Source organism: Saccopteryx leptura, chromosome 1 (genome assembly GCF_036850995.1).
Source record: "Saccopteryx leptura isolate mSacLep1 chromosome 1, mSacLep1_pri_phased_curated, whole genome shotgun sequence".
NCBI classification, from domain to species: Eukaryota; Metazoa; Chordata; class Mammalia; order Chiroptera; family Emballonuridae; genus Saccopteryx; species Saccopteryx leptura.
The window spans coordinates 238,962,838-238,990,087 of record NC_089503.1 but is presented as its reverse complement, the minus strand read 5'-3'; the positions used below and the strand labels follow the sequence as shown (position 1 = coordinate 238,990,087).

Below are 27,250 nucleotides of genomic sequence, written 5' to 3'. Positions count from 1 at the left end.
TACAAAATAATAACTGCTATTAGAGAAAGTGCAGGGAAATGCATAGTCATGTGCTGCCGAGTGAAATTTACAAAATCTGTCTGAAGACTTAAGCGTGGTGTGCTCTTGGGCCTAGCGATTGCACTTCTAGAATTTCTAACCCCAACCAAGATTAATTGGGGACATGGACAAAGATAAAGGGCAATAGAAAAGGATATTTTTGCTGCATTACTTCTGATACTAAAAAAAAAAAAAAAAAGAAAAAAAAATGGAAACGACTTGGGTGAGTAGCAAAAGCAGTGGGTAAAATAAGTTTGGTACAGCCTTCCAATAATGTGCCCACAGCCTTTCATTCAATACTACAGGCAAAAGAGGTGACAAAGAGGGCCACAGTACCCTCTTTTAAAGCAGGTCACAAAACAGGATGTAGATAATGATCCCAGTTTTGCTTTTTTTTTTTTTTTTTAATGGTAATGGAAAGTTACATACCAGAGTGTTAACAGCGGTTATCAGGATGATGGGGTTGTAGGTAATTTTTATCTGCTTCTCTACTTTCTAAATTTCCTGCAACAAAAGCAAATTACATGCACAAGGAAGAAAGTGTGTTGAATGCGGTTCAAAGAGGAGGCTGAGTCCTCCGAGTGAGCGTGGCCCCAACAGGTAGAGGAAAGCGTTTTGTCCCTTTGTTGGTCCTTTCTAATGTTGCTCAGGGGCACATGTCCGGTAATTGCGGGGGTGGGATTGCCTAGTTTCTTCCATTTAACTTCACTTTTTAAAATGGCACTTAAGGGTATTGCAGATTTAAGGATATTGCTTTGTGTTTAATCCAAACTGCACAGAGATATTGTAAAGCAAAATATAAAGTCCTCCATCCCTTTGCCTGCCAATTTCACTCTCCAGGAGAGACTCTGTTTGCAGTTTCCTTTTGTATCAAGGACTTCTAGACATTTCATTTGCAAGTATATTTATACACTCTTTTTTTGTTTCTTTTACCCAACCAGAGTCATATTATTCAAAGCATTCTGCAATTTACTCTTAATGATAATGTACTCTGGACATTTTTCTTTGTCAGCCAGATTTCTTTTATTCTTTTACTAATTTACAGGGTGGGGTAAAAGTAAGTTTATAGTTCAGAGGATGTAAAGCACACAGTTCATTTTTGTATTATTATTTATTAATTATTGTATTATTTTCCAAGCAAACAGCTGGAAGCTTACTTCTGCCCCACCTTGTATTTATCTTGTCATTCATTTATTGAGTTAGAGTTTATTATTATATTAGTTACCCATGAAAATGGTTTTTTTTTAATTTGGCTAGCCCCAAAGGGCCCAGACTAAAAAATAAAAGCTTGCCTCTCATTGTATCACCTCACAAATAAGCAATGCTAATGTTTATTGTTTCCCAAGTTTCCTTTCTGTTACCTTTAGAATTTTAAAGAATACTAACACTTTCATTTTAAATATATCTCTGGGATAAATATACTGATATCTCCTGAAAGATGCAGAATGTTCTTCCTTACCTTCTTTTCACCTGTGTCCTCTCTTATCCTTCTTATCCTTTCAGTGGTTGACTTTATGATATAAAATAATATAGTTAAATATTTATGTATTTGTTTATCAACTTTAAACAGTATCTATTGACTCTCCCTCCATACAATATTCCTTTTCAACTTCACATACTCCTTTTTTGTTCTATTATTATTTTATATATAATACATTCGTTATATTACACAATCCTAACATTTATAGTCTGTTCTATGCTAGAATGTACCTTGACTTCATATTTCAGACCATTAATGTGAACTTCAGCCATATCCTTCTTATACTTTTTAATCACTGTTTTAATTTTCAAGAACTCCTTTTTTTTACTAGTCTTCTTTCACATCAATTTATTCCTTTTAAATTTATATAATATATAAAACTTCTCTGAGGACACTAAATAGAGGTTTTCTTAAAAGTTATTTTCTACACTCTATCTCTGCTTCCTCTTGAATTATTCTTTGTTTATTTTGAATCTTCTCTTTAATATTGTTCATTTTCTTCTAATTCTTCTGAGACTTAGTTGACTGTTTATATTTGTGCATAAAGGACTACATTGTTCTGAACTGATTGTTGAATAGAACTATTTCCCTACAGGCCCCTTCCTTCAATGGAAGGATAGACTGTGCATTGTGTCTAAGATGTGTGGGCTCTTCTGAAGGTGTAAGAAAGAGGTAAGAAAGCAACAAGATGGGTTTTCCAAAAAAGTGAGACAAGACATATAATGCTAGTTGTAATGCCTGGTACCAATAACCATGTTAGGTGCTATTATTGTCCGTGGTGGCCATGATGGTGCTTGTATCCAGATCTGTGAACTTACTACTTAATGATACATCTAAATCTTTTCCAGACCACCCCCAAATTACTACTTTTATAAAACACTCATTATATACCAACCTTTTGTGTATACTCTCTTTATTCCTTATAATAATTATTTTCATTATGCAGATGAAGAAACAGGCTTGCAGTGACTGAATCACATTATCTTGGTCAAACAGCTATCAGGCATCAAAGAAGATTCACCACGTTCCTTTGAGTTCCCAAAGGCAAGAAGTGTTCTCTTGGTCACAAGCACTGTGCTGTCCTTTTCACAGTACTATTGAACTAGGCCTCTCAGCAAAGGTGCCTCTTCCCTGGGTGATTCCTTAAACCTAAATTGCATGCTTATTTTAATTCAACTTGTTAGTTTCAGGCAGTCATTCCTGAAAGATATTACTGGAAATGTCTAGCTCTATTAGTTTTTCCTCTCATTTTATATATTCTGAAATTCGAATGAGCATGATTTTTATGTCAGCATAAAAATGACTAATAAACTATTGACTAAGACAGGCTGAAGGTAGAACTCTCTCCAGCATGCCACCGCAGCCCTTGCTCAGTGTGAGCTGAATCTATTATTTATTTAGCACCACTTGTAAGTGGTTCACTCAGACAGGTCCGTCTGGCCCTGGAAAAATAGGGCTGGTCCAGAATGAGAATGACAATGGTAATTAAAAACAGATGAATAACTTAAAATTGTCTAAGACTCTCATTCTGTCCTAAAATCCAACCATAATCCACTTTTACTTGCTTATCACTTAATTTTCTAATCAGTTTCACATTCTTCACAGGTATTATCACAAGTGTTTTATTTTTTATTACCTCGTAGACTTTGTGACAGAGTAAAAATATTGCTTTTCAAGTGTCAGTCTGTGACTTGCTGTATAGTCTTGAGCAAGCCCTTAAACCTCACTAAGCCTTGGTTTCTTCATCTGTAAAATGGGAAGGAGTATGTCTGTTGTTGGGGCCAGATATGCACCATATGTAAAGCACAAAGCATAGTGTCTAGCCTTGAGTAGGAAGGAATGTTAGGCACTGTGCTAGTGATTATTGGAATTCCTGTTCTCATGGGAGAGACAAAGCCTACAACAAAGAGTGTTATTAGTTAATTTTAAACCTCTGTGTCTCTAGTTCCACTCAATAACCACAATTAACCCCAAAATGCCAGGGACGTGAGACTTTTCTTTCTTTTTCTGTCATTAACTTTTTTTTTTGTGGCAGAGACAGAGAGAGTCAGAGAGAGGGACAGATAGCGACAGACAGACAGGAAGGGAGAGAGACGAGAAACATCAATTCTTCGTTGTGGTTCCTTAGTTGTTCATTGATTGATTTCTCATATGTGCCTCGACTGGGGGCTACAGCAGAGCGAGTGACCCCTTGCTCGAGCCAGTGACCTTGGGTCCAAGCTGGTGAGCTTTGCTCAAACCAGATGAGCCCGTGCTCAAGCTGGCGACCTCGGGGTCTCGAACTTGGGTCCTCCACATCCCAGTCCGACGCTCTATCCACTGTGCCACTGCCCAGTCAGGCTGTCATTAACCTTTTCCAATTCATGTCTGAAAACATAAAACAGAGCCAACTTTTTCAGTCCAAGTGTTTCCCCGGCCCCCAGAAACCTGGTAGGGGTGCTTCCCTTCTACCCACAAACCTCTTCTCTGGGTTGTGCTTAATAAATGCTGGAGAGGCAGCTCAAAAGAATTGAATGATGGAGATAGTGACTTTTTTAAAAAATTCAAGTCTTGAATGTATTTGTATCTGGGAGGAAGGATCTCTGTGAACCCCTGTGGGAGAGAGCAAGGTTCTGAAGTGAGAGATGGGACTGAAATCCCTGCTCCACACTTCCGGTGTGTCACCTCTGTCTTCAGTCTTCTGTCTGAGAATAAGGATGGGGAATTCATTTAGTTCCTAAGGTCGTTCTGAGGCTCCTAAGATACCTAATATGGAAGTACTTTGTGAACCGGAAGGTATCAGATGCTCATTGTTATTATAGAAAGGGGAGTTATTTCTCCCATCAAAAAACAAACAAACAACTATACAGGAATATGTTCATGTGTAAGGATTGTTTGTATGGAGGACAGAAAAAAGTTCATTTCATTTAAAGATAAGAGGATCACTGGCAGAAAAACAACAAGCATTATGTATGAGGGACTCATGGGAGGAAATCCCCAAGGTTGGCAAGACTGTCTTTTACTCCTTTTTTTTACAAGTCATACTTCAGAAACTCAGCCAATTAAAAGAAAGAGTCTTGGTAAAGCGGGGGTTGGTCAACCTGTTTCCATCAGCACCTGTAGGGGGTGCCTGTGAAAAAGACTGACCCTGGAGCCCCGCCTTGGGCATGCTGGAGTTGGGCCTCAGGAATCTGCACACTCCCGGTTGGTCTTAATGCAAACTGAATTTGGAGAACATTTGTGCTAAGGTGTCGAATTGACTCCATTAGTGATCAGAGAACTCATGATTTAATTTTTTATGATAAAAATAGCACAAGAAATATTTAGAAGCTGCTAAGTAGATTAGAGTCCACAGTCCTATCAATATAAAATACAACAGTAGTTGTATTTATATTTTGCCATATCAGCAGTATGTTTTAATTATCACTATCATGGGTTTTTTAACGTAAATTTACATATTTTCTCCAATTAAAGTAATTTTATTCTCAGACTAGTCATTATCACAAGTATTTAAAATATCAACACAAAGCATCGACCTGGAAATGCTGAGGTCGCTGGTTCGAAACCCTGGGCTTGCCTAGTCAAGGCACATATGGGAGTTGATGCTTCTAGCTCCCCCCCCCTTCTTTCTGTGTGTGTCTCTCTCTCCTCTCTCTCTCTCCTCTCTAAAAATAAATAAATAAAATAAAAATATTTAAAAAAAATAAATAAATAAAATAAAATATCAACACAGTGCTGCCATCCCTCCTACTCCCCTACATTGTAGCCTAACAAATTTCAAGCTTCTCAGTGCCAGCAGAATCAAATAGGATCAAATGTAGGTGACTCAATAATGCGTGTCTATATTTACTTAACACAGCTTCACAAAAATCCTGCCTTCCTTCCTGTAGTTTTACGTTATACCCTCAAACTTTTTACCACCTAAAAAATCTTTTCTATCAACTTTACCACTATGGGGAGTGAATTTCCACTGTGGAAATATTTTCACTTGACAAAATGGAAATAGCCACACATGTGTCTCATCTCTGTGCCCAAGTTGGCAGCCACATAGACCAATGGCGCACACACACATCACAAATCATCTCTGTTAACTCATCCCTTGCCAGGGGGCCACACATGCACAGAGGTGCTTACATGCTCAGTTAGGAGTTACAACTCTGTGTCAGCTCCTACACTAGTGCTGGGCAAATATTCTATTGGTATTTTAAAATATCACAAAAGGTGTTAACTGTAGCTTCTTTGAATATTTCTATTATATACTCCACAATCCATCCAATGGAAAAACTCTGTTTTCTGAATAAGTTTCCTGTTTCCATTTCTTTGGGAAAGTATTATTTCTCTATATCCAAATATTACCTGACCCTGATGGAATTATGCACATTTTTTCTGATGTTCTCTCTTTCTCATCCTTTACTCTGTCAATTCCCAACTAACAAATGTGGAAGGAATGATCGAATTAGAGCATCAGTATTTAGTAACCTCTAATGGGACCATTAGTTGAAATGTGGATGAGAAGCTTCCAATAGTAGGATCAGACTGGCATCACCTGAACTCAGATTTATCTTAGCATCACTAAGGTGGTGTAGGGCCAGTAGTGGCAGCCGTCGTGACAATTCACACGCCATTCCTTTATTAAAGTCTCACACTGGCCGACGAGCAAACACACAGGGGAAAAAACACTTCCCTTTCACTCAGGGCTCCCAAAGCCACTGACACACACTCTCTAGTTCCACAACCAGGATGATCTTCTCCGGTTTCTCCTAGAATCAAAGGCCCCACCAGTCTCAGCAGAGCTTGCAAAAGCTCCTCAGCTCTGGTTCTCCATCTGCACACCTTCTCTCTCTCTACACACCTTTCTGGCTCTAAAACCTCTCCTCCAGCAAACATTAGCAAAACAATGGCCCTTCTCAAGCAGGAATGTAATTTGCAATTTCACAGACCACATATACCTGGCACTACCCAGCCACCAATGCAAACTATAAGCAAGCAAACATAAAAATCATATTTTACAAACTTATTTGCCCAACATGTGATGTAGCCAGACAGTGTGATCACTGTCTGATAGCACGTGAAACATTCTGATAATATATGACACGAAGCACATGTCCTGCCATAAGACATTCCTACAAGAAAAAGATGAACCTAAATCTAATGGAGCTTATAAAGTTAACTGTATGTTTAGGAATAGGGAGATAGAGGAATCGTTATAAGCTATCACAAGGAAGAAATATATAGAATACAGAACATTATATAGAATCCAACCTGGCTTTCCTAAACCGATGCCATGAAACAAATCAAAGTCTGTGTGTGTGTGTGTGTGTGTGTGTGTGTGTGTGTGTGTGTGTGTGTGTGTGTGTAGGGAGGGGTCAACTCCAATAAAAGAGACATAAAGACTTTACAGTCATATATCATGTATAAAGCTTGTTTGAATCCTAACTAAGGCAAAGCAACAGTAAGAAGCTATTTTGAGACAATTGGGGAAATTTGATTATGGATTGGATTTTAGATAACCCCAAAAGGAAAGGTAGGAAATCCCCATGAATCCCAGGGCCACCTTAGAGCACCAGCAAGCTCTGGAGAGGGAAAGTGTCACCCAAATTCCTGTGGTCACTCTCATGAGTATCTACTTAGTGCTTTCTAAGCTCTTGCTCTTTCCCAACTTCCCCATGTTTGATTTGCATGACAACCACATGAATTCTGTATTATAGGCTGTTGATCCTTGACCTCCATAAAACCTGTATATTTGCTTGTTATGTGTCAATATCTCAAAACATTTTCCACATGCTGAATTTGGACTTGAGCACATCAGCTGATGAGGGGACATTCCCAAACATTACAGGAGATGGCCAATCTTGGCAGAACAATCATTTTCATTTGGGTAGTAGGGTTTGCACAATTGTTTTAATATTTTGGTACATTTTCCCCCAATTTTACACAAATAGTCAAATAGTCATTGGAATTATGCAATAATCATGGGTAAATGCATAATTAAAAGATGTCTGTGAAAAGCTGAAAGTGATTGTGAAACTTTGCCAGACAGGGAAAGTGTAATTGAGAATTTCATAATACGGTTTAATTCTGTAGAAACAAAACTGCTCTCTTCCCTCTAAACAAGAACGTCCATTGTTTGCCTCTTCAGCATTCTACTTTGAGTGTGCTTTCTTCAGGAAGGTTTTATGTCTGAAATGAGGAATGGTTCCATGTCTCCCCATCTTATAGGTAAGGAGACTGAGACTCAGAGAGATTAAGCGATTCGCCCAAGTTCACACAGCCAGTATGTAGCTTGCTTTTGAGTCCAGTTTACCTAGATTAGCTACTCACCCCCACTAGACTAGAGAGGAGGAAGAAGGCTGTCTGAGTCTTTACACGAAATTCCAGGGTGACACTCACCCTCTGATCTCCTCGCTCCAGCAAAGGTTTCTCCTCTGGAGGGGAGGGCTTTGGAAGACGGTGGCAGCCCCATAGAAAAGTTCAGGTACATGGGTAAACTTGAACCTGAATTGTGAGCCAAGGGGGATGGAGCCCCAGCCCAAGCTACCCGTGTACCTGTTTTGGGCAACAAGCTCAAGGTAGTCCTGGGGCAGAGAGCACTCTCCAGCTCCTAGCTCTGCCACCGTGGTGGGAGGGTCCTAGCATGCTACCTCGACAGGATCTTCAGCTATAAAATGAGATAATCAACCTATCAATGCTATCATTGAATAATAATGACTATCAAATGAATAATGCCAAGTGCTTTTCAACCTGTTAAATGGTTGGCAACTAGAAACAAAGGTTTTTAATTTCTCTATTTTTAGTCCATGTCTCCACCACATCCCCTGTCAGGCTGTGTTTTAGGTGTTCAGTGTTTTCCCTGGGACCAATATTGACGTCCCTGCTCTGGTCAAAGTCCAAATAGGAGATCTAATCCAATCCAAAAACACAGAAAGAGTCCCCTCTATCTTCCTGATCTCTTTAACCCCCTTACCACGTATGCATGCATGTACACACACACACACACACATAAGTACACATAGGTACACGCACATACTTACTCTGCCATGCACACACACACAGGTGCACGTGTGTGCACTCTCACACACAGACATGTGCACACACACACTCATACCTTTCCCCCATCCACCCTTTACTCCTGAAAGAGAGCCCAGTGTCTTCAGTCCAGTAAAGCCACCTGAATGCGTTGCACTTGGCTTTTGCTTGGACATCCACATTTCCTGGCTCCAGCCAGCCTGAAACGGGTAAAATATCACAGAGGGGTGGCAGCGCACAGACCAGACCCAGCTCTAGTTGTCACCTGGCCTCCAGAGGGACTCTAGTCTCCTGTCAGAACCATTGGAGGGGAGGGACTTGTAGAGAAGCTATGTATTTATAAAACCCATGGAAAAATCACATGTGTATTCACTGCTAAGGAGTTGAAAGACAAAGAATTGTAAGTAGTGGGTGATATCATTATTGGCATTTTACTCTCTGTCAAGTTACTTAAATATTCAATTATGTTGTTTATGTGGACATAAATGTTTGCGCAGGAATTTTAAAATTGGTGGCAATATGACTGACCAAAGAGGGCTGTTCATTTAGTTAGGCCCAGAAACAGGAGTCCATGTTGGAAAATTCTAGAAGCTGTTGCACACTCACCCTTCATTGAGTCAGGAGACTCAGGCTGCCCTGGCTGGCTGCTCAGTGACCATTGTCAATGGCTGGGGCTGGCCCTGCCCCCAGGCCTTATACCCCCTCTGTTGCTGGGCCTGTCATTCACCTTCTATTTTTATATTTCTGCTTGTACTGATAATATATGCTTACTATTAAATAATTCCAAGAATATGTGAAATTATAAAAAAGAACATAAAAGTCACATGAAGTCCTGTCATAAAAAGTCATATGAAATCCTGAGATAAACAATATTCACCTTAGGAAATATCTTTCTGGAGCACTGCTTTGCATTAATGCCCACCAACCCACCCACACCACATGCAATTTTTTAAACTTCCTATTTCGGGGGAGGAGAGGGCTTCCACCTCCCTTTTCTATCTCTGCTTCCCCCACCAATAACCAAAGTAAACAATCTGGTGTGCCTCTTCCCAGATCTCTCTTCCTGTCATATAAAACCATGTGCACGCTCTACAGGGCTTGTCTCGTTCTTTAGTATTCTAACGAGGGGATGGCCGCATGGACTTCTTTGCATCCTGCTTTCTCATGTAACAACATGTTGTAAAAACTCCTCTTAGCTTCATTGGTAAAGACCTAGCACATCCTTTTAAATAGTTGCATAATATTCCGCAGACTTTTAGAGTGTAGATGTATTCAACAATTCCTCAATGAGTGAGCAATTGCAAAGCTTTTTTGTTTTTTTTTGGGGAGGGGCGGTTTTTCTGTTACAATTTTAGCTGCAATTAACATTTTGATATCTCATATATTCTCATGTAATGGTGCTTTATTCCTCTGCGAGAGTCCCATAAAGTAGGTTTATATGTCAAAAGGTATGCATAATTCTTAATTTTAATAGAACTTGAAAGATTGTTTTCTAAAAGATTGGTAATATTTCATATTTTGTTTGTTTAATAAATATTTATTAAGCTCTTGCACCATGCCAAGCACTGTTTTAGCAATTGTTTTTTATGTAATGTGATATTTTATTATCTTACTCTGCATTTTCCAACCAGTAAGTAATTTTAACATTCTTTACATGTTTATTTAGCTATTTGGATTTGTGTTGGATGAACTGCCTATTTACAATCATGCATTTTTCTATTGAGTGGATTGTATGCTAGACCCATATTTCTTGTCAATGTTCATGAGCTCTGCATATATTATAAATAGACATTTATCGGCTGTCTGCTTTGCAAATCTTTCCCCCAATCTGTTGCTTATCTGCTGACTTCATGATGGTTTCTTTTACGATGTAATACCTTTAACATTTATGAATTTGGCTTTTTGTTATGTGTCTTTTGTCCACTTTTAGCTTCTGCTATTCTGTTTTTGTCAATTCTTATCTCCAGACTCTGGGTCATATGAATTGTTTCCTAAGTTTTCTTCCAATTGAATTTTTTTCTTTTTTACATTTTTCTTCAATACTCCTGGAATTTATCTTTTAATATGGCATAAGGAGGGGTCCAATTGTATTTTTTTCTAAGTAGATAACCATTTCCCCAATACCATTTATTAAAACAAACCTTCAGTTCTCCATTGACTTAAGCTGCCACATTCTCCAGCTCCCATATGTGCTCCACTGGTGAGCAGTCTATTCCTGCTCCAATCTCATGCTGTTTTGATTACAGTCTTCTTTTTCATAATTTTAAAGTTTGGTTAATACTGTTCAGTCATAGAAATCTTCAGATAATTTTATCCAATTAAACACCGCAATTTTTACTGAAAGTACATTTACTTTATATTAGGAACAAGAAAGAGGTCATAATCAAGAAACAAAAGAGGTTAAAATAATGATAAGACAATACTATGTAGAACTTTATGGAAACACATTGAAAAATATGGAGGAAATCAAAGACCTATAAATCACATAAGTTATTAAAATGGTGCAAGAAAGGAAAAAAATGGGAACAGAGAAAACTGGGATGTTTCTGAACAGATACATTTCTGTAGAAGAAATTAGAAATGTATTTAATGATTTATTATTTCAAGGGCCCAGGAACAGATGACTTATCGGCTAAATTCTACCTAGGTTTTAAAGAACAGGTAGTCCCAATGTTATTAAACTATTCAAGACAAAAGGAGAAAAGATGAAAGATTTCCTGGTAAATGTTATGAAGCCAGCATCACCTTATGCTAATGCCTCATAGACAAATCCCACATGGAAATATAAATTCTCATTTGAAGTCAAGTATTTGCAAAAAAGTGCCCATCCATGTATCAAAAAGACTAATGTACAGTAACCAAACAGCTGTTATTCCAAAATGCAAGGATGTTTTGATACCAGAAAATTTATCAGCATAATTTATTACATCAACAATTAAATAAAAACTTTCATATGAATAGATACTAAATAGGCACCTAATAAAATTAAGTAACCATTCCCAATGTAAATCGATAATCCTTTATCCAAAATTCTGACACCCAAAAATCTCTGAACACTAAAATGCTGACCTGTAACTTTGGCACTATATTTCATCTGATGTTAAGGCTGATTTGAACACACACAAAGAAACTACTTAAATACAGAAAGTATTTTATTTCAGAAGGAATTATTTTTTTTACAAATGTGCAGTATTACATGCTCTGTATGCAAAACATACCCAACAATACTTATGGAGTATTCATTATTGTGGCTCTCTGTCCTATATCAAAATTATTATAGTTTTTGCATTTTTCAAGTTCAGTTTGAAAAGAAATAATATGAGGCATGTTCCTTCAACTCTTTGGGAAACAAAAAGAAGAAACATTACAGTATTTCATTGATTCTGAGACACAATCACTTGGAAAGCTAGCATTTATTTTAATGTATCCCTAAACAAGAAAAAAATTTGTTCCTAATTACAATATGAACCATCATCAATTGTAAAAAGTATTCCAGTTTCAGAGATACTGAATATGGTGCATCTCAGAATCGATGAAATACTGTGCAGACAACCAAAGGCATCAGGACTCCACCCAGGACCACACAGCAGGGCCGGTCATTCTTTGAGAGCAGGAACTCAAGTCCTTTCCTCTGTAAATGTTTGTGTCCCAGGATGCAGGTGTGAGGTGGAGTGTGGTGGTGCTCTTGGGTCAGCCAGGGCTCCAGAGTTGGTTCTGTATTGGCTAGTTGTAAAGAGCTGTAAACCAGCTCTTTAATGCCTCAACCCACAGTCCCAGGATCGTATTAATACCTACTTACACTTACTTTAGAGAGCTGAAAAGATGATACAAGATAGAGCTTGTGACATTCCTGGTCAAGAGTAAGCCCCCCTCAATAGCAGCCCCTGGAATGAGGGTGGTGGCGATAGTGGCCACGAATTAGGGTCTTTCTTATATCTATCGTCCTGAGATTCTTTTCCCAAGAAAAATCTTGGCCTTCTTCCTCTCACCTCTGACGAAGACCCTCTGCTATTACTGGAGAAGCTACAATTGGCCTCAGATGCCTGTGTTATCTGCGTGCCCTAAATATATAACATCTGACCTGAATATCTGAGTAAGGAAGAACCTCAGACCTGTCTTAACATGGGTCGCAAGAGGAAATGTGACTTTCCAGGGTGATGCAGTCAGCGGCAAATAACAACTAAAACCCAGACTACCAGACCCATTGGTCAGACTCATTCGAGATGTCAAGGCTTCTGTCCTCAGAGGTTTGGGGTCCACCCAGCAGTTTCTGGAAGTTTCCTCAAGCCAGACGACCACTGTGTCCTAAATTCAGTCATTTCTCCCCTCTGGGCCACTTCTTCCTACTCTGAGAACAAAAAGGTGGATGCAAGCTTACCCCACCCAACCCCCTCTGACCTCATGATTGACTTTCACCTTCACTGTCCTCCACTTCCATCCCGCCTTTCTAATTGGCCACCCAGAAGGAGTTTGGGGGAGGTCTTCCGTACAAAGTTTTGAAGACCTACTCGCTTTGCCAATCCGCTGTGTGCTCTCTGGCAGGATGGGAGTGGTGAGCAGCAAAAAGCAAATCAAGGAGAAGGGTAAGAGCCAATGGAGCCCCGCGAAGGTCAGCAGCCAGAGCAGAGAGCCCCCACCACTGCCACCCCTGGTGAGTGACCTTGTTCCCAGCTGGGGAGGGCGGGGCAGGAGGGAGAAGAGCACAGGATGCGGGTGACTCCCTGGGGGCTGCTCCTTGTCTCCAGCCAGCCCCAGAGTCCTCTCGTGATAACTCAGCGCTCCCACAAACAGGCTCCCTCCAGTGCCATCCCAGCTCAAATCAGGGTGGCAGTATTGTAGAATGTTTAACACCCAGATTGCTGGAGTTTAAGTCTGTTAGCTGTGTCTTGAAAGTAGCATTTATCCCCCATTGATTTGAGAGAGAGAGAGTCATCAACTCGTTGTTCCATTTAGTTATTACATTAAGTTGTGTACTCATTGACCGCTTCTCGTGTGTGTCCTGACCCGGATGGAGCCCATGACCTCCCTGTACCGGGGAGGCAAATAACAACTAACCACACAGCCGAGGCCCAAAACACAGCTTTATCCACTGAACCACACAGCCGAGGCCCAAAACAGGTTTCTGAACTCTCCTTGGCCTCAATTTTCCCATCTGTAAAATGAGTAGACTAACATTGCTTTTCTGATAGGGATGTAACAATATACCATGTAGATACAAATATGCAATGCTATAAGGTTGCTTTCAGCACAGGACTGGGCATAGTTAGCCCCCAGTAATTCTTAGCTAGTTTTTGTTGGGCAAGGGCAGCCTTGAAGAGAAAGAGAAGTCCAAGAGGTCAGCTTGAGGAAAGGTGTATGTAGTAGGGGGAGGGGGAGTCTGGGGCATTTATTAACATCTGCTGCCTTCACTCTTATCCAGAAGCTTCCTTATGCAAGTGAGTGTTCATGGGGCCTAGCTCACTATTCTAATCTTTTTTTTTTTTTTATAAAGCCCTTAGCACCCCTTGACATGACAGGTTTCTAAAGATGCCTTTTTAGATGACTGTTTGTGTCCCCTGCTCTGACCTGGCCACCTATCCCCGTTTGGTGTGTGGCAATTGGAAGTCATACCTGGGCTCCTCTCTCCTGCTCCCCCTTCCCACTGTGTCTTAGTGGGACTGGTGATTGCTGCTCCCATTTCTTTCTTTTTTTTTTTAATTTATTTATTTATTTATTTATTTTTTACAGAGACAGAGAGTGAGTCAGAGAGAGGGATAGACAGGGACAGACAGACAGGAACGGAGAAAGATGAGAAGCATCAATCATTAGTTTTTTGTTGTGCGTTGCGACACCTTAGTTGTTCATTTGATTGCTTTCTCATATGTGCCTTGACCGCGGGCCTTCAGCAGACCGAGTAACCCCTTGCTGGAGCCAGCGACCTTGGGTTCAAGCTGGTGGGCTTTTCCTCAAACCAGATGAGCCTGCACTCAAGCTGGCGACCTCAGGGTCTCGAACCCGGGTCCTCTGCATCCCAGTTTGATGCTCTATCCAATGCGCCACCGCCTGGTCAGGCGCTGCTCCCGTTTCTTAGATAAACCAGCACCCCATCTGTGTCCCAACTTAATGCAAGGCTTGTTACATAACACTAAAATGTTTGTTGAATGAATAAATAATCAAAGGGCTATAAATTAATTATTGAGTTCTCTGATTGAATAAATTATTCAGTCAAAGTTAGGTTAAGTAATTTCTTCAAAGTTATATGCTAGTAAGTAGTAAAGCCTGGAAGGCTCTTAACTTTTAAAAGAGTCCCATAATACAGATTAATTATGGAAAAATACTGTAAATTCTCATAACCTCACTACCCAATGATACCTGGAGTAATGTTGCAGACCTCCTGCCTCCAGACCCTTTTCCTACGTGTTAGTGATGTGTTTATATTTTCAACAGAGCCATACTATACACACCATTTTATGAAAGGCTACTTCAAAATTGGGTTTAATATTTATAAATATGGAATACAAAAAAAGATTATTTATAACACGTACGCCAGGTTGAACGAAGGAGAATAAGATGAACACCTAGTGCAGCCCTTCTCACCTTCAGAAGCAGAAAGCGGCTCGTCCCACTGAAGATCTCTGCTGTCCCTCGGTCTGTCCCCCTGGCCCCTGGCCCCTGGCCCCAGGCCCCAGGCCCCAGGCCCCACCATTCTGACTGTGCTTAGCATTCCTTAGTTTTGCTTTTCTGTGTCACCTCATATGCATATATTCCGAAACGCTATTTAAATTTTGCACATTGTGAACTTTACATCGAATGAGTCCAGCAGCATGTGTTCTTCTGAGAGTTGGGTTCAGAGCTATGCTTCTCACCGCGAGCTTCAGCCACGGGGCTGCAGGGGCTGCAGCTCATGGGTCGCCACAGCTCCGTGGGATGTCATTGCATGATCACACCCCAGCTTATCTATTCTTTGGTCATTGGTCATAAGGGTGGGTTCTATGCATTAATAATTTTTATGTAATTAGTATGTATGTATTGTTAGGTATTTCTGCTGGGAGTAGTCTTGTACATGTTTCCTGGTACACATAGGCAAAAGTTTCTCTAGAAGGTATATATCTAGGAATATACTCATTGAGTTTTAGGGAAATACATTTAAAAAATAATTTTCCTTGAGAACAAATACCCTTTTGCAACTTCACCATTTTGAGCCAGGTGATTGGGTGTTCCCTCCCCGCCCCCATTCCATAGCTGCCTCTTGCAAAGCTGGAGCTCCCCTGCATACCTCTCCTCTGAACGAGTATATGGTCAGGACACACATAACAAGTGTTCCAGGGGTTGTTCAACATGGCCCTGGTCCCTGGGGAGTAGAATTTACCTGCATGAACTCTGGTGCCAACAGAGCCCTCCTCGCGGCAGTCTCAGCCACCACCCAGCGGGCCCCACCCCGCCCCGGGGTATTGAACTAATTCCTGTATTTCCACTTCAGGTCGTGTTTAAGCATCTGGCCCCTGTGCCTCCCCACTCGCACCCGGATCAAGGTAAGAAGGGGCTGCTTTGCAAGCTGAGGCCCCACAGGCCACCTCCCCAGGCCCAGCTTCTTGCAGGCAGAACGAGGGACCAGTTGGGAGCAGCTTCCCGGAGAGGAAGGGACACAGGCCCGCTAGGGTCAGAGAGGAAAGCCAGCTTCACCTGCCCTTGGGGGCCTCTCCAGGCGCCCTGTGCCAGTTCCTATAGTGCCCCTGTCAGTATTTCTTTAAAAAGTTTACCAAGTATAAGTGAGCACAACAAGACGAGTTACAGTGAATACAACAGTGTCATTAAACCCAGGCTTTTAGAGACCTGACTCCCAACCTCAGAGGGTGAGGACCCACGGTCAGTGTTCTCCCCCTGAGTCCTTGGTCGGCCCGGGCAGAATGATCATCTTGTTCCCCACTTTCCCAGCCCACTTTCCAAAGGCCCCTGCTGGCCTTCTAACCACCCATACATACCACACTTGCACGACTGTGGAGGTGACACAGCAAATGACCTTGTCCTTCCTGGGTCGGGGGCTCAGATCCCAGGAGGGGCTCACAGGATGGTGGCCTCGTTATGAATTAGCAGACAACAGAGCAGAACACCCAGCATCTTCCTAAGTCACTTCCACACAGCAGCAGTGGGGCAGCCTTCACAGGCCAGGGCTCGGTGGTTAATCACTCACACAGTAGGCACTGAGCAAACAGGACCCAGAGCCCAGCTCTGTCCAAGGACTGGGGTTGCTGTGTAAGGCGTGGCCCCCCTGCAAGAGCTCAGAGCCTGTCAAACTCATGAGCAAGGCCTGAAACCCAGTTAGTGACTTCACCTGGTGTCTCTTATCTTGTTGGAGATCACAATTAATTAGCATCAGGGGCCATCACAGCTCCAGAAAAGAAGCCCAAGGGAAGGAAATAAACTCACTGCTTTTAGTACAAGAATTTGAATCGCAGAACCTGACGGGCCTCCAACGCCTATTCCAACCCCTCTTCCCACCAAATGAAGGTGACTTGTCCAAGGTCATTCCAAGCATTAGTGACAAAGCTGAGTCGTCTCCTCCCAGGAAAGATAGGTGGTCTCCAGGTAACTTCTCCAGATGCGTCTTGGCTACCCAGAGCTGTGCAGAGAAGCCCTCGTTGCTAGCAGTGTCGTTCGAAAGAGGCCATGCCAAGCTCCGGAACCCTCGCCCCACCTCCATCCTGGAGACTACCAGCCAGTAGGGGAACTGCCAGCCAGGAGCACAATGATGAGGCCCTGGGCATGGCTACAGATCTGAGCTACAGTTGCCATGTCCCAAGACCACTGCTCCCTGTGGAATAGAGGCTGGAAGGGACAGGTGAAGAGGCGGAAGAGAGGAAAAGCTCATATGCCTCCAGGAGACAAGGGGTCGGCCAACACTGGTTTCCAAACTGGGTCTGTGGCCATCAGTTCCATGCAGCTGATCTCCCCAGACCTCTGGGCTATCAATTCCCTTACACAATAGCCCTGTCTCGGACTAAGGGTTTCCATGTGGGGTCCAGAAGGCAAGACATGCTAGGCTCAGAGGGGCAGTATGTCCTTGTTCCCAGCATCAAGGACAGGAGGCCAGTCTGCCAGACAGAAATTTCTTCTGCATCAGTGAGTGATAAGGCTCACCATAGCTCCCCTCTGTCCTTGCCTTTTCCTGGCCCTCTTAGTAACTGGACGATGGCTCGTAGCACAGGCTTACACCAGTCCCTGGCATCCGCCCAGGGGGCCTGAGCCGTAGCCCTCTCTTCCTTGTTCCCTCTAGAAGAGCATTTCGTGGTGGCACTGTATGACTATGTGGCAGTGAATGACCGTGACCTGCAGTTGCTGAAAGGGGAGAAGCTGCAGATCCTGAAAGAGTAAGTTTCCCAAATGCTGTCTGGTGGTCAGAGGTCCCTGCAGCTTCTTATCACAGAACTCCCGTCCACCCGCCACCTCCTCCGCCCCCCACACTCCCTGCAGTGGCCCCCAGGATATTTTCTCCACTGCCCAGCCCCAAGCCCAGTGACCCAGCACTTCCTTAAACTTGACCCCGCCCTCTTCCTTCCACCTGCCTTCCCAAAGCCTTCCTGGTGGGGTGACTTCTGGTCTGCTGTCAAAATCCTACTCTTCCTTCAAAGCCCTCCTTTAATGTCACCCCCTCCATGCAGCCCTCCTGACACCCACAGTGCTTGCCCAGCTGCTCCATCACAGCTCTGTGTTGGAGGCAGTTGTGTCCATATCTGTCTCCCTTGCCAGATGAGACCTCGCACAGGACTGTACTTATAAAATCAGCTACCGTTTATGTTCACCGTTCCCTCTCAGAAACTCCTCCAGAGTCTGCTCTCAGACACCTGGATTGTCCTGTGGAGTCCTGAAGGCCCGCTTTTGTTCTTGAAGTTCTGCCATGACCTTGAGCTAAAACCCTGACTGTCTGACCATCCATGGGCTGGCCCGTTCCTCCTTTCATCAGCAATCCTCCTGTTTTTGTCTTTCCTGTAAAGTCCCAACTCGCCCACTGCATTGTAAAGAAGTCCATTAATCAAGAGGAAGGCTGCTCACTATGAGACCGGGGTCCTGGTGGGTTGGTCAGGCTGTCTGGACAAACTGTCCCTGGGAGCTTGTACCACCCCCCTTGCCTCCCCTGGACCAGGAGCACCAGTGAGTTAGAAATAACCCAGACAGTCCCCGAGTCACAGAGTAACTAGCCTTGGTTCCCTGTCGTGTGCCAGGCTGTCTGCCTCTGTGAATCATCGGCCTCGCAGGGATGAGACCATGCCATACAGGGCTATGAGCTGCCCAGAGAGAGCCCGTCTGAGCCACTATCTCATGTTCATTTTTCCTTCTTCCCTTAGATCTGGAGACTGGTGGTTGGCCAAGTCTCTCATCACGGGAAGAGAAGGCTACGTGCCCAGCAACTTTGTGGCCCGAGTAGAAACCCTGGAAGTAGAAAAGTAGGTGGACAGATGGAAGGCCCCTCAAAGCAGAGGCACACTTGCTGCATCTGCTCTGCGGGATGCTGAGCAGGGTGTAGCCCGGCAGTGGTGAGCAATGAGCCCGTGTGCACCCGGCACGGAGGGAGCAGGGAAGGGCTAGGGGGCTGGAACTCTTGGGGAAGCCTTGTCTCCTGTCCCAGACGACGTCTTAATTGCTGCGTGATGAGGAAGGAGTCGCTCCTCTGTGAGCACCTCACTCTTCCCATCTATAATATGAGAATCGTCCCTTTCCTGGCTTACCTGGACAGAAATGTCCCCAATGTCCCATGGCCTTCCAAGCTAACAAGAAGGCGCTGTGATCAGCAACACTTCCTCCAGTGCCTCCAGTGGGCAAGACTCGGGCTTGGATATGGGGGGGGGGGGGGACTCCCAGGATGGTGGCCTCATTCAGAATCGGATTAGAGAGGAGCAGCATATTCACAGCCCACTTTCGAAGAGCACCAAGAAGGTCTGTGACGGGCCTTGGCCATTAATTCCCTCAGACAATAAGCATTAAGCAAATGGGACCCAGCTCTGTCCAAAGATTAGGGAGGCTGTAAAATGAGTAAGATGTGGCCCTGGCCGGTTGGCTCAGCGGTAGAGCGTCGGCCTAGCGTGCAGAGGACCCGGGTTTGATTCCCGGCCAGGGCACATAGGAGAAGCGCCCATTTGCTTCTCCACCCCTCCGCCGCGCCTTCCTCTCTGTCTCTCTCTTCCCCTCCCGCAGCCAAGGCTCCATTGGAGCAAAGATGGCCCGGGTGCTGGGGATGGCTCTGTGGCCTCTGCCCCAGGCGCTAGAGTGGCTCTGGTCGCAACATGGCGAAGCCCAGGATGGGCAGAGCATCGCCCCCTGGTGGGCAGAGCGCCGCCCCATGGTGGGCGTGCCGGGTGGATCCCTGTCGGGCGCATGCGGGAGTCTGTCTGACTGTCTCTCCCTGTTTCCAGCTTCAGAAAAATGCAAAAAAAAAAAAAAAAAAAAAAAAATATATATATATATATATATATATATATATATATATATATATATATATATGAAAATGAGTAAGATGTGGTTCTGCCCTTGGAGGAGCTTGGAGTCTGTCAAACTCATGAGCAAAGTGCGGGGACCGGGTTAGTGACCTCACTTGTCCCCGTGCAGCAATGGTGGCCCTTGGAAGGTTCCTTGTCCCGCGCTCCCAGTCCTGTGCCCTTCCCTGGACCAGCACATTGGGACTCCTGGGCACTTCCGCACTGACCAGTCCATGCTCAGGGGAGCGTGCCCTGGGAGTCTATTTCAGAGACCTGCCCTGGGGAGAGTGTGCTCGGGAGTAGCAGGTCGGGAGCCTTTTCCTAGAGCAAAATTAACAAAGGGTGCCCGTATAATGTTTTTGTTTCAAGAAAGCAGTAAGTCCAGAAGTGGGAAGAAAAGGGGTACAGACACGGAGAGATGTTTCGTAGAGCAAGCTGGGAGGAGTGTGGGCTCAGGGTTAACTCGGGAACAGGAATGCGTACTGTATTTCCTGGGGGACGGGTGGGGGGGGGGGAGGCACAGCTGAGGAGAGAGGTTCGGATAAGACTGTTCCAAGGAGCAAGGCTACTTACTGTCTGAGGCTTGCCTGCTTTTGTCCTTTTCCAGGTGGTTCTGTAGATCGATTAGCCGGAGAGATGCTGAGAGGCAGCTTCTGGCTCCAATCAATAAGGCGGGCTCCTTTCTTATCAGAGAGAGCGAAACCAACAAAGGTGAGTGTGGACGGCAGCCCTTCCCTCCCTGTGCCGCTCCGGGCATCCCCCACCTGAAGCCTGGCTGCCACAGTGCACTGGGCAGCGGGTAGGGGAGATGCCCACCAGAAGAACCTGGCAGCCTCCAAACCCGGGTCTCCGTCCCAGTTCAGACCCTGCCTGGGCAGCCCAGCGAGAGCCCAGCAGTGGAAGTTGAGGCTGCAGCCACAAACAGTTTTCTCATCACCCAGGCTAGAAACGCACCCAGACTCTGGTAGGATGGGCATTAGAAGATCTGGTCCCACCCCAGGCTGGTCTGTGTTGTCTCCAGGTCAGCAAGAGCACTGAGGCTGGAGGGGTCAGAAGCGGGCAGGTAATCCAGGAACACATTCTGGAATCCTGGGAGCAGAAAGAGCCCTTAAAAATCATCTCAGTTGGAGACTGTGACCTCAGGCACTTACAGGAGCCTGGGAGGTAGCATTCATTTGTGGAATGACCTGCGGCTGCAAAGAAAAGAAGGGGGTGGTGATTGTGGAGAACCAGGGGACTTAGGGATCCGAACTCACTAAGCAAAACCTTTCTGAGTTCACCCTCTGGCCACGGGGCCGTCTCTCATCCTTTCATAGTTTCCTCCCCTTTCCTTCTTAAAGTTCTTTTTTGTTATAAAATATAGAACACATAAAAATTGCATAAGTTATAAATAAATGCATAATTACAGAGAGTCAATAAAAACATGTGTACTGGAGAGAACTTTCCAGAAGTCCTGAGCCCCTCTCACTCCTCCACTTATGCCCCTTTCTGATTCAACTTTCTTACACCCCAGAGAGGTGATGGCTATCCTGACTTTCAAGAAAATCCTTCCTTGCTCTGCTGTATGGTTTTAGTACTGCACTGACGTTTTGTCTGGGTTTCAGCTTTAAGCACATGGAATCACACCATTTTTATTTTTGTGTCTCTTGTTTCTTTCACTCAACATCGTGAGTTTGTTAACTGTTAACCTTGAGTGAGTCACTTCCTCCCTCAGAGACTCAGTTTCCTCATATTTCAAATGGGAATATTTACTCAGTATCTCAAGGATGGATGACTAGTGTCAAACGTGTATGGGGAAGCAATAATAATAAGGTTCATGGCAGCATGTTTATAATAGCCCCAAACTAGAAACAACTCCAAGTCCACTGGCATTAGAACAGCTTGGTCTATATATGAATTTGCTATGTCTGCTGTAACAAAGCATCAGAAACAGGGCTGTGACATCAGAGATGTATTTTCTCTCAGTTTTGGAAGCTGAAGGTTTGAGATGAAGGTGTCTGCAGGGCTGGTTTCTGCTGAGGGCTCCCTCTTTGGCTGGTAGATGGCCGTCTTCTCCCTGTGTCTTCATATGGTCTTCCCTCTGGGCGTGTCCATATCCTAATCTCTTCTATTTATAAGGACACCGGTCATATTTGATTAAGGTCCACTCTAATGATCTCACTTTAATGTAATCAGCACTTTGAAGGCCTCATGTCCAAATATAATCACATTCTGATATACTGAGGGTTAAGACTTAGACATAGGAATTGGGGGGCACACAGTTCAGCCTATAACAGATTCAACCATGTCGTTGAGTATGGCAATAGTCTGTTCACTTTCATTGCTATACAGAATTCATTATATGAATATTCCATAAGTTATTTTGCTATTCTGATGTTGGTAGACTCGGGATTGTTTCTAGTTTGGGACTATTATGAACATGCTGCTATGAACCTTATTATTATATGATTCCTGGTACATGTTTGACGCTAGTGGTTTATTTTTGAGATACTGAGTCAAAACCCCCATTTGAAAGATGAGGAAAACGAGTCTCTGAGGGAGAAAGTGATTCACTCAAGGCTAACAGTGAACAAGTGTCAGAGCCCAAACTATCAAAGGAGCCCCAAATAGCTTCACCAGATCTAAGATGTGTCAGCTGACTTTGCCTGGGATATGGAGGGCAGCAGCCCCAGCAGTGTGTAGAAAGCCTTTGTGTATCAGGGCCCTGCATGTAGGGACGTGTTAGAGCCAAATTTTAACTGGAGAAGAGGGGATGACAGCAGCCTCAGGGGAGGGGAGGAGGGTGGCTGGACTGCGGTTTGGTTCCCTATGGCTGGCACAGTGGGAACGGACAGAGGCTTGGCTTGTCCTTCAGCTCCATTCATGGCTTGAGATCTGCAGTGAGTGGAAACACCAGAGCAGCAAAAGCTGGACAAAGAGAGCTGCTCTGACACATGGTGAGGCTCAGGGAAGCTCTCCGCCTCACTGTCCCTCAAAAAGTCAAGACCAGGGTTGAGGAGGGGGCTGCATTGATAAGTTGGAGTGCTCTGTGCAGAATTTCCTGAAACGCACCAATGGATGCATTCAATTTTACACATGTACACACATGCGCACACGCGCGTGCGCGCACACACACACACAGAGTGGGGCAAAAGTAGGGTACAATTATTCGTATAAAAATAATACAACAATTAATAAATAATAATACAAGAATAAACTGTGTTTCACATACTCACAACTGTAAACCTACTCCTGCCACTACTCCATCTTAATGGCAGAGCAGCTATGCCCAAGAGTAAAACATTTATGTTATATTCTTGTGTGGAATATTTTAAACACACAGAGAAGTAGAGAGACTAGTACAAATGGAACCCCTTGTACCTAACACCTGGCTTCTACCATGATCAACTCAGCCAATCTTGTTTCATGTATATCCCCATTACTTTGAAACAAGTCCCAGATATCAGGTCATGTCACCCTGGAAATGATGTTTTTATCATTGCCTATGGCTAAGGTGCTCTCTGGAGGGAAAGGGACTCCTGACCTCAGCCTAGAGGAAGGAGGAGTTCTCTAAGGCTGGGGTACCTCCTCTTGTCCTTGCCTACCGTGAGAAGCCAGCCCAAGACGGGCACTGGCCAGACAGAGCTGGGGCTGTGGGACTGCCCAGGCATCATCAGCCCCCACACATACACCGAGACACACCTATACAAACATGCACACATGCTCCTCAGAACTCCAAAGCAAGACCCCTCTGCTTGCATCTGAAGCCACACCAGTGGCTGCAAGGCAGGGAAGGAACTCAGGAGCAGGGGGAGTGGGTTCTAGCCCCCTGTGGCCTCCAGAACATCCCTTAGCTTCTCATGCCTCATTTTAGTGATATCCGTGTGTGGATAAATTAATTTCCCAGTCCAAAATCATATGGTCCTTCCAGGGTTAAGAAATCTCAGTTTCTGGGAGTGCAGCCTGCGTGACCAGCACAGCCCAGAGGCAAGGCAGGGAGGGTGTCCAGATTTTGAAGCAGGGAGTTCTGATTTTTTGAACCTGGGCCTCACAGGATTTTGAGGTCCCCTTTAAGAAGAATACCAAATTGTAAAAAGATATCAGAGACAGGCCCTTGGATGAGCCTGGGTAAGTGAGGGACCTTAAATCAAGAGCTTGGGCAATGACTCTGTGTGAAAGACAGCAGGTCTCCTTGGTTTATCGCAAGTCCCTGCATGCAAGATGCAGCAGAGGAAATGAGGAGAAAAACTCCTTTTTCCTCACTCCAGGGGTGAAAGGACGAATGAACTCACTAGAGCCACTCTCCGGTCCCTTAAATACTGGGACAGAGTTGCACCTACCCAGCGCGAGGTGGGGGAGACGATTTGCAACATCGGGCTGCAGCGGGCTGCAGCTGGGATTGTTGCCGTGGTGTGGGCTGTGGCCAGGGCAAGTCCCCGGGGGGGGGGGGGGGGGGGCGCATGGCCTCTCGGCATCTTTTTGCCAAATAGGTGATAAGGGAGGCACAATGGTTAAGGGAGATGGGAGTCGAGAAGGGGGTTGCGATAGAGTGATGGTCTGAGAGGCAAGGAAAGATGCCTGAAGACAAACAGTAGAGCAAAAATCTAGGGTCCACACCCAGAAAAAGAGGTGTCTGAGCCTGACACCTGGTGGGGTCGGGTGGTACTGCTTGCGGCAGGCGCGCCCTCGGGCAGGGCCCACAGGCCCCCGAGCCTGCTGTTTAACTAGCAGAGTGACCTGGGGCAAGTGTCATTCCTCTTTGGGGCCCAGCTTTCTCATCTCCCAAGTAAGAGGGGTGCATGGACCTAGAGATCTGGACAGTGGCCTTTTATGAAAACATCAAGTGTATGGGAAGGAATTTTCAACTGGAAGCTCTTGCCTCCTTAACTTGCTCCTAATCTCTGGCATCCCCTAGCCCGTACCTGCAGGCAAACATTAACGTAAAGACAAAACACACAGACATGTGAACATTGTGAGCAGAACCCCTGGGAAATAGCTGGTGTGCTCTTCTCCCTGGACAGGGGTGCTTGAGGACAAGGTCTGGTGTTGCAGGCAGGAGTAGAGTCAGCCTTTTCTGCCGAAATGAATGAATAAGTGAGCTTTTTAGTCCCTCCAACAGCTTTGCATTTCTCCAATATTCCATGGCAAAGAGCCTCTGAATGCCATCGTGATTCCTGAAAATGTCCTGCCTGCTGCAGGGCTCTGTGGTCCCCCGGCTGAGCTTGGGAGACCCTGGGAGGAGGAACACCAAGACCAGCGCCAGGTGAAGCGGATCAGGAAGGCTTCCAGGGGGTTGCGTTTGAGAGGAGGAGAAGGTAGTTAGATGGAAGTGGTCAGAATGGAGAGCAGAATTCAGGAAACTTTTCCCCAAGACATTGAAATAAAGCCCAAATCCCAATCCATTCTTCCCTCTCTGTACCTTACTTCTTACACGTGTGTCTCTATCAACTCCCCAGGTGCCTTTTCCCTGTCTGTGAAGGACGCGACCCCCCAGGGGGAGGTGGTCAAACATTACAAGATCCGCTCCCTGGATGAAGGGGGCTATTACATCTCCCCCCGAATCACCTTCCCCACTCTCCAGGCTTTGGTGCAGCACTACTCCAGTAAGAGGGGTGTCTGGTGGGGAAGGGGGGGGCTTGTGCCAGAGCAGCCCTGAACCTCTCTGTTGCTAAGATCTTGAGCCTGGGAATCATCGGTACTCTCTTAGAGTTGACAACAGGCAACATAGTGATTCAAAGTCTATGTACCTGACCCCTTTTACTGGATCCACATTCAACAACTTGGAGAGTAACAAGTGTTTTCAGTCTTAGAGAGAGGTCAATGATAGCATACCTTGCTTTATGCAAAACAATTGCAAAGAGCGAACTGTGTGTGTGTGTGTGTGTGTGTGTGTGTGTGTGGTGTGCACATGAGCGTACGTGCACTTGGGGTGGGGTGGGGCTAGTGAAGAAGGTGGGGGCACAGCTGGGAAAGTTACGGCTCTCCGGGGAGAGATGTGAGTCTGGCTGCTCTGGTAACCCCATCCCTTCTTCCCTACTGCAGAGAAAGGGGATGGCTTATGCCGGAAGTTGACCCAACCCTGTTTGAGCCTGGCTCCTCAGAACCCCTGGGCCCAGGACGAATGGGAAATCCCCCGGCAGTCTCTCAAGCTGGTCAGGAAACTCGGGTCTGGGCAGTTTGGCGAAGTCTGGATGGGTGAGTGTGTGGTGTGGCGGGAGCTTCTCCCCTGCCTTGTGACCTAAAGAACAGACTGTTCAGGACTTGCCTGGTGCACCCTTCTTCCCCAGAAAGTCTTGTGAGGGAAAAGGGACAGAGGCTATGATACCCATAGAACACTGTTCCTCAACTGCCTGAGGCAGGCTGAGACAGTCTGGCATCGAGCAATAAGCTGGCCTATCCATCACCCTCAGGAGCTGTGCATTCGAACCCAGGACCTTTCCCTAAGGGGGTGGCTCGAGCCTCACTCCCCCATTGCCCACCCCAGCATAGGGATGGCTCCTGGAAGCTTATGTAGGTTTGGGCTAAGGGATCACCTCCCACAACCTCTGGGTCTTCTGAATGGCTTCTTCATTCTCTCCCCTACCAACCCCTCTCTCCTGGCTCAGGTTATTACAAAAACAACGTGAAGGTGGCCGTTAAGACCTTGAAGGAGGGAACCATGTCTCCGGAGGCCTTCCTGGATGAGGCCAACCTGATGAAAACCCTCCAGCATGAAAGGCTGGTTCGTCTCTATGCTGTAGTCACCAAGGAGCCCATTTACATCGTGACGGAGTTCATGGCCAGAGGTGGTGCCCTGTGGGGGCCTGCGTCCCTCAGACAGAGGCAGGGAGAGGCTGGGAGGGTACAGACTCAGGGGCTGAGAAGGCAGAGGCCCATCTGCTGCTGTGGGTTTGTCTGGCCAGGGGACTGTGCTGGGATCACTGAGCCATGGGCTAGATTGATTAGCCAACGTCCTATTTATCTAAGTTGTCCCACATGCATGAGGGCGGGAAGGGGAGGAAGGTGAGAAAAAGACAGGAGAGCCGTGTCCTCAGTTCAAGAGCACTTAGAGTATGTCTTCTGTACCCAGCACTGCTTGACACCTGCTCAGAAAGACAGAGCATGGCAAAGTCAAAAGAGCAGTAGGCTGGGCATCCGGAGAGGGTTCCAGTCCCAGGTCTACCACTTCCCAGCCATGGGAACTTTTATATCCAGATGAACATTTACCACAGTGAAAATAGAGGTTGGGTGAGGTGGCCTCAGAGGCCCACAGTGTGGCCGTGCTCTGATGAGACAGCTGGCCTGGGTTTGGGCCTCA

The 27,250-nt window shown here is 45.2% G+C and overlaps 1 protein-coding gene across 1 annotated transcript in view; it reads left to right on the top strand.

The window, feature by feature from the left end:
• BLK (BLK proto-oncogene, Src family tyrosine kinase) overlaps nucleotides 1–27,250 on the top strand; it is a 53,563-nt gene that overhangs the window by 19,483 nt on the left and 6,830 nt on the right. The window contains exons 2-9 of the mRNA XM_066360947.1: nucleotides 13,067–13,175; nucleotides 15,984–16,035; nucleotides 17,778–17,871; nucleotides 18,847–18,945; nucleotides 20,582–20,685; nucleotides 25,410–25,556; nucleotides 25,996–26,148; nucleotides 26,559–26,738. Coding sequence (XP_066217044.1) covers nucleotides 13,068–13,175; nucleotides 15,984–16,035; nucleotides 17,778–17,871; nucleotides 18,847–18,945; nucleotides 20,582–20,685; nucleotides 25,410–25,556; nucleotides 25,996–26,148; nucleotides 26,559–26,738 — 937 coding nt within the window. The 5' untranslated portion in view covers nucleotide 13,067. The remainder of the gene's footprint in view (nucleotides 1–13,066; nucleotides 13,176–15,983; nucleotides 16,036–17,777; nucleotides 17,872–18,846; nucleotides 18,946–20,581; nucleotides 20,686–25,409; nucleotides 25,557–25,995; nucleotides 26,149–26,558; nucleotides 26,739–27,250) is intronic.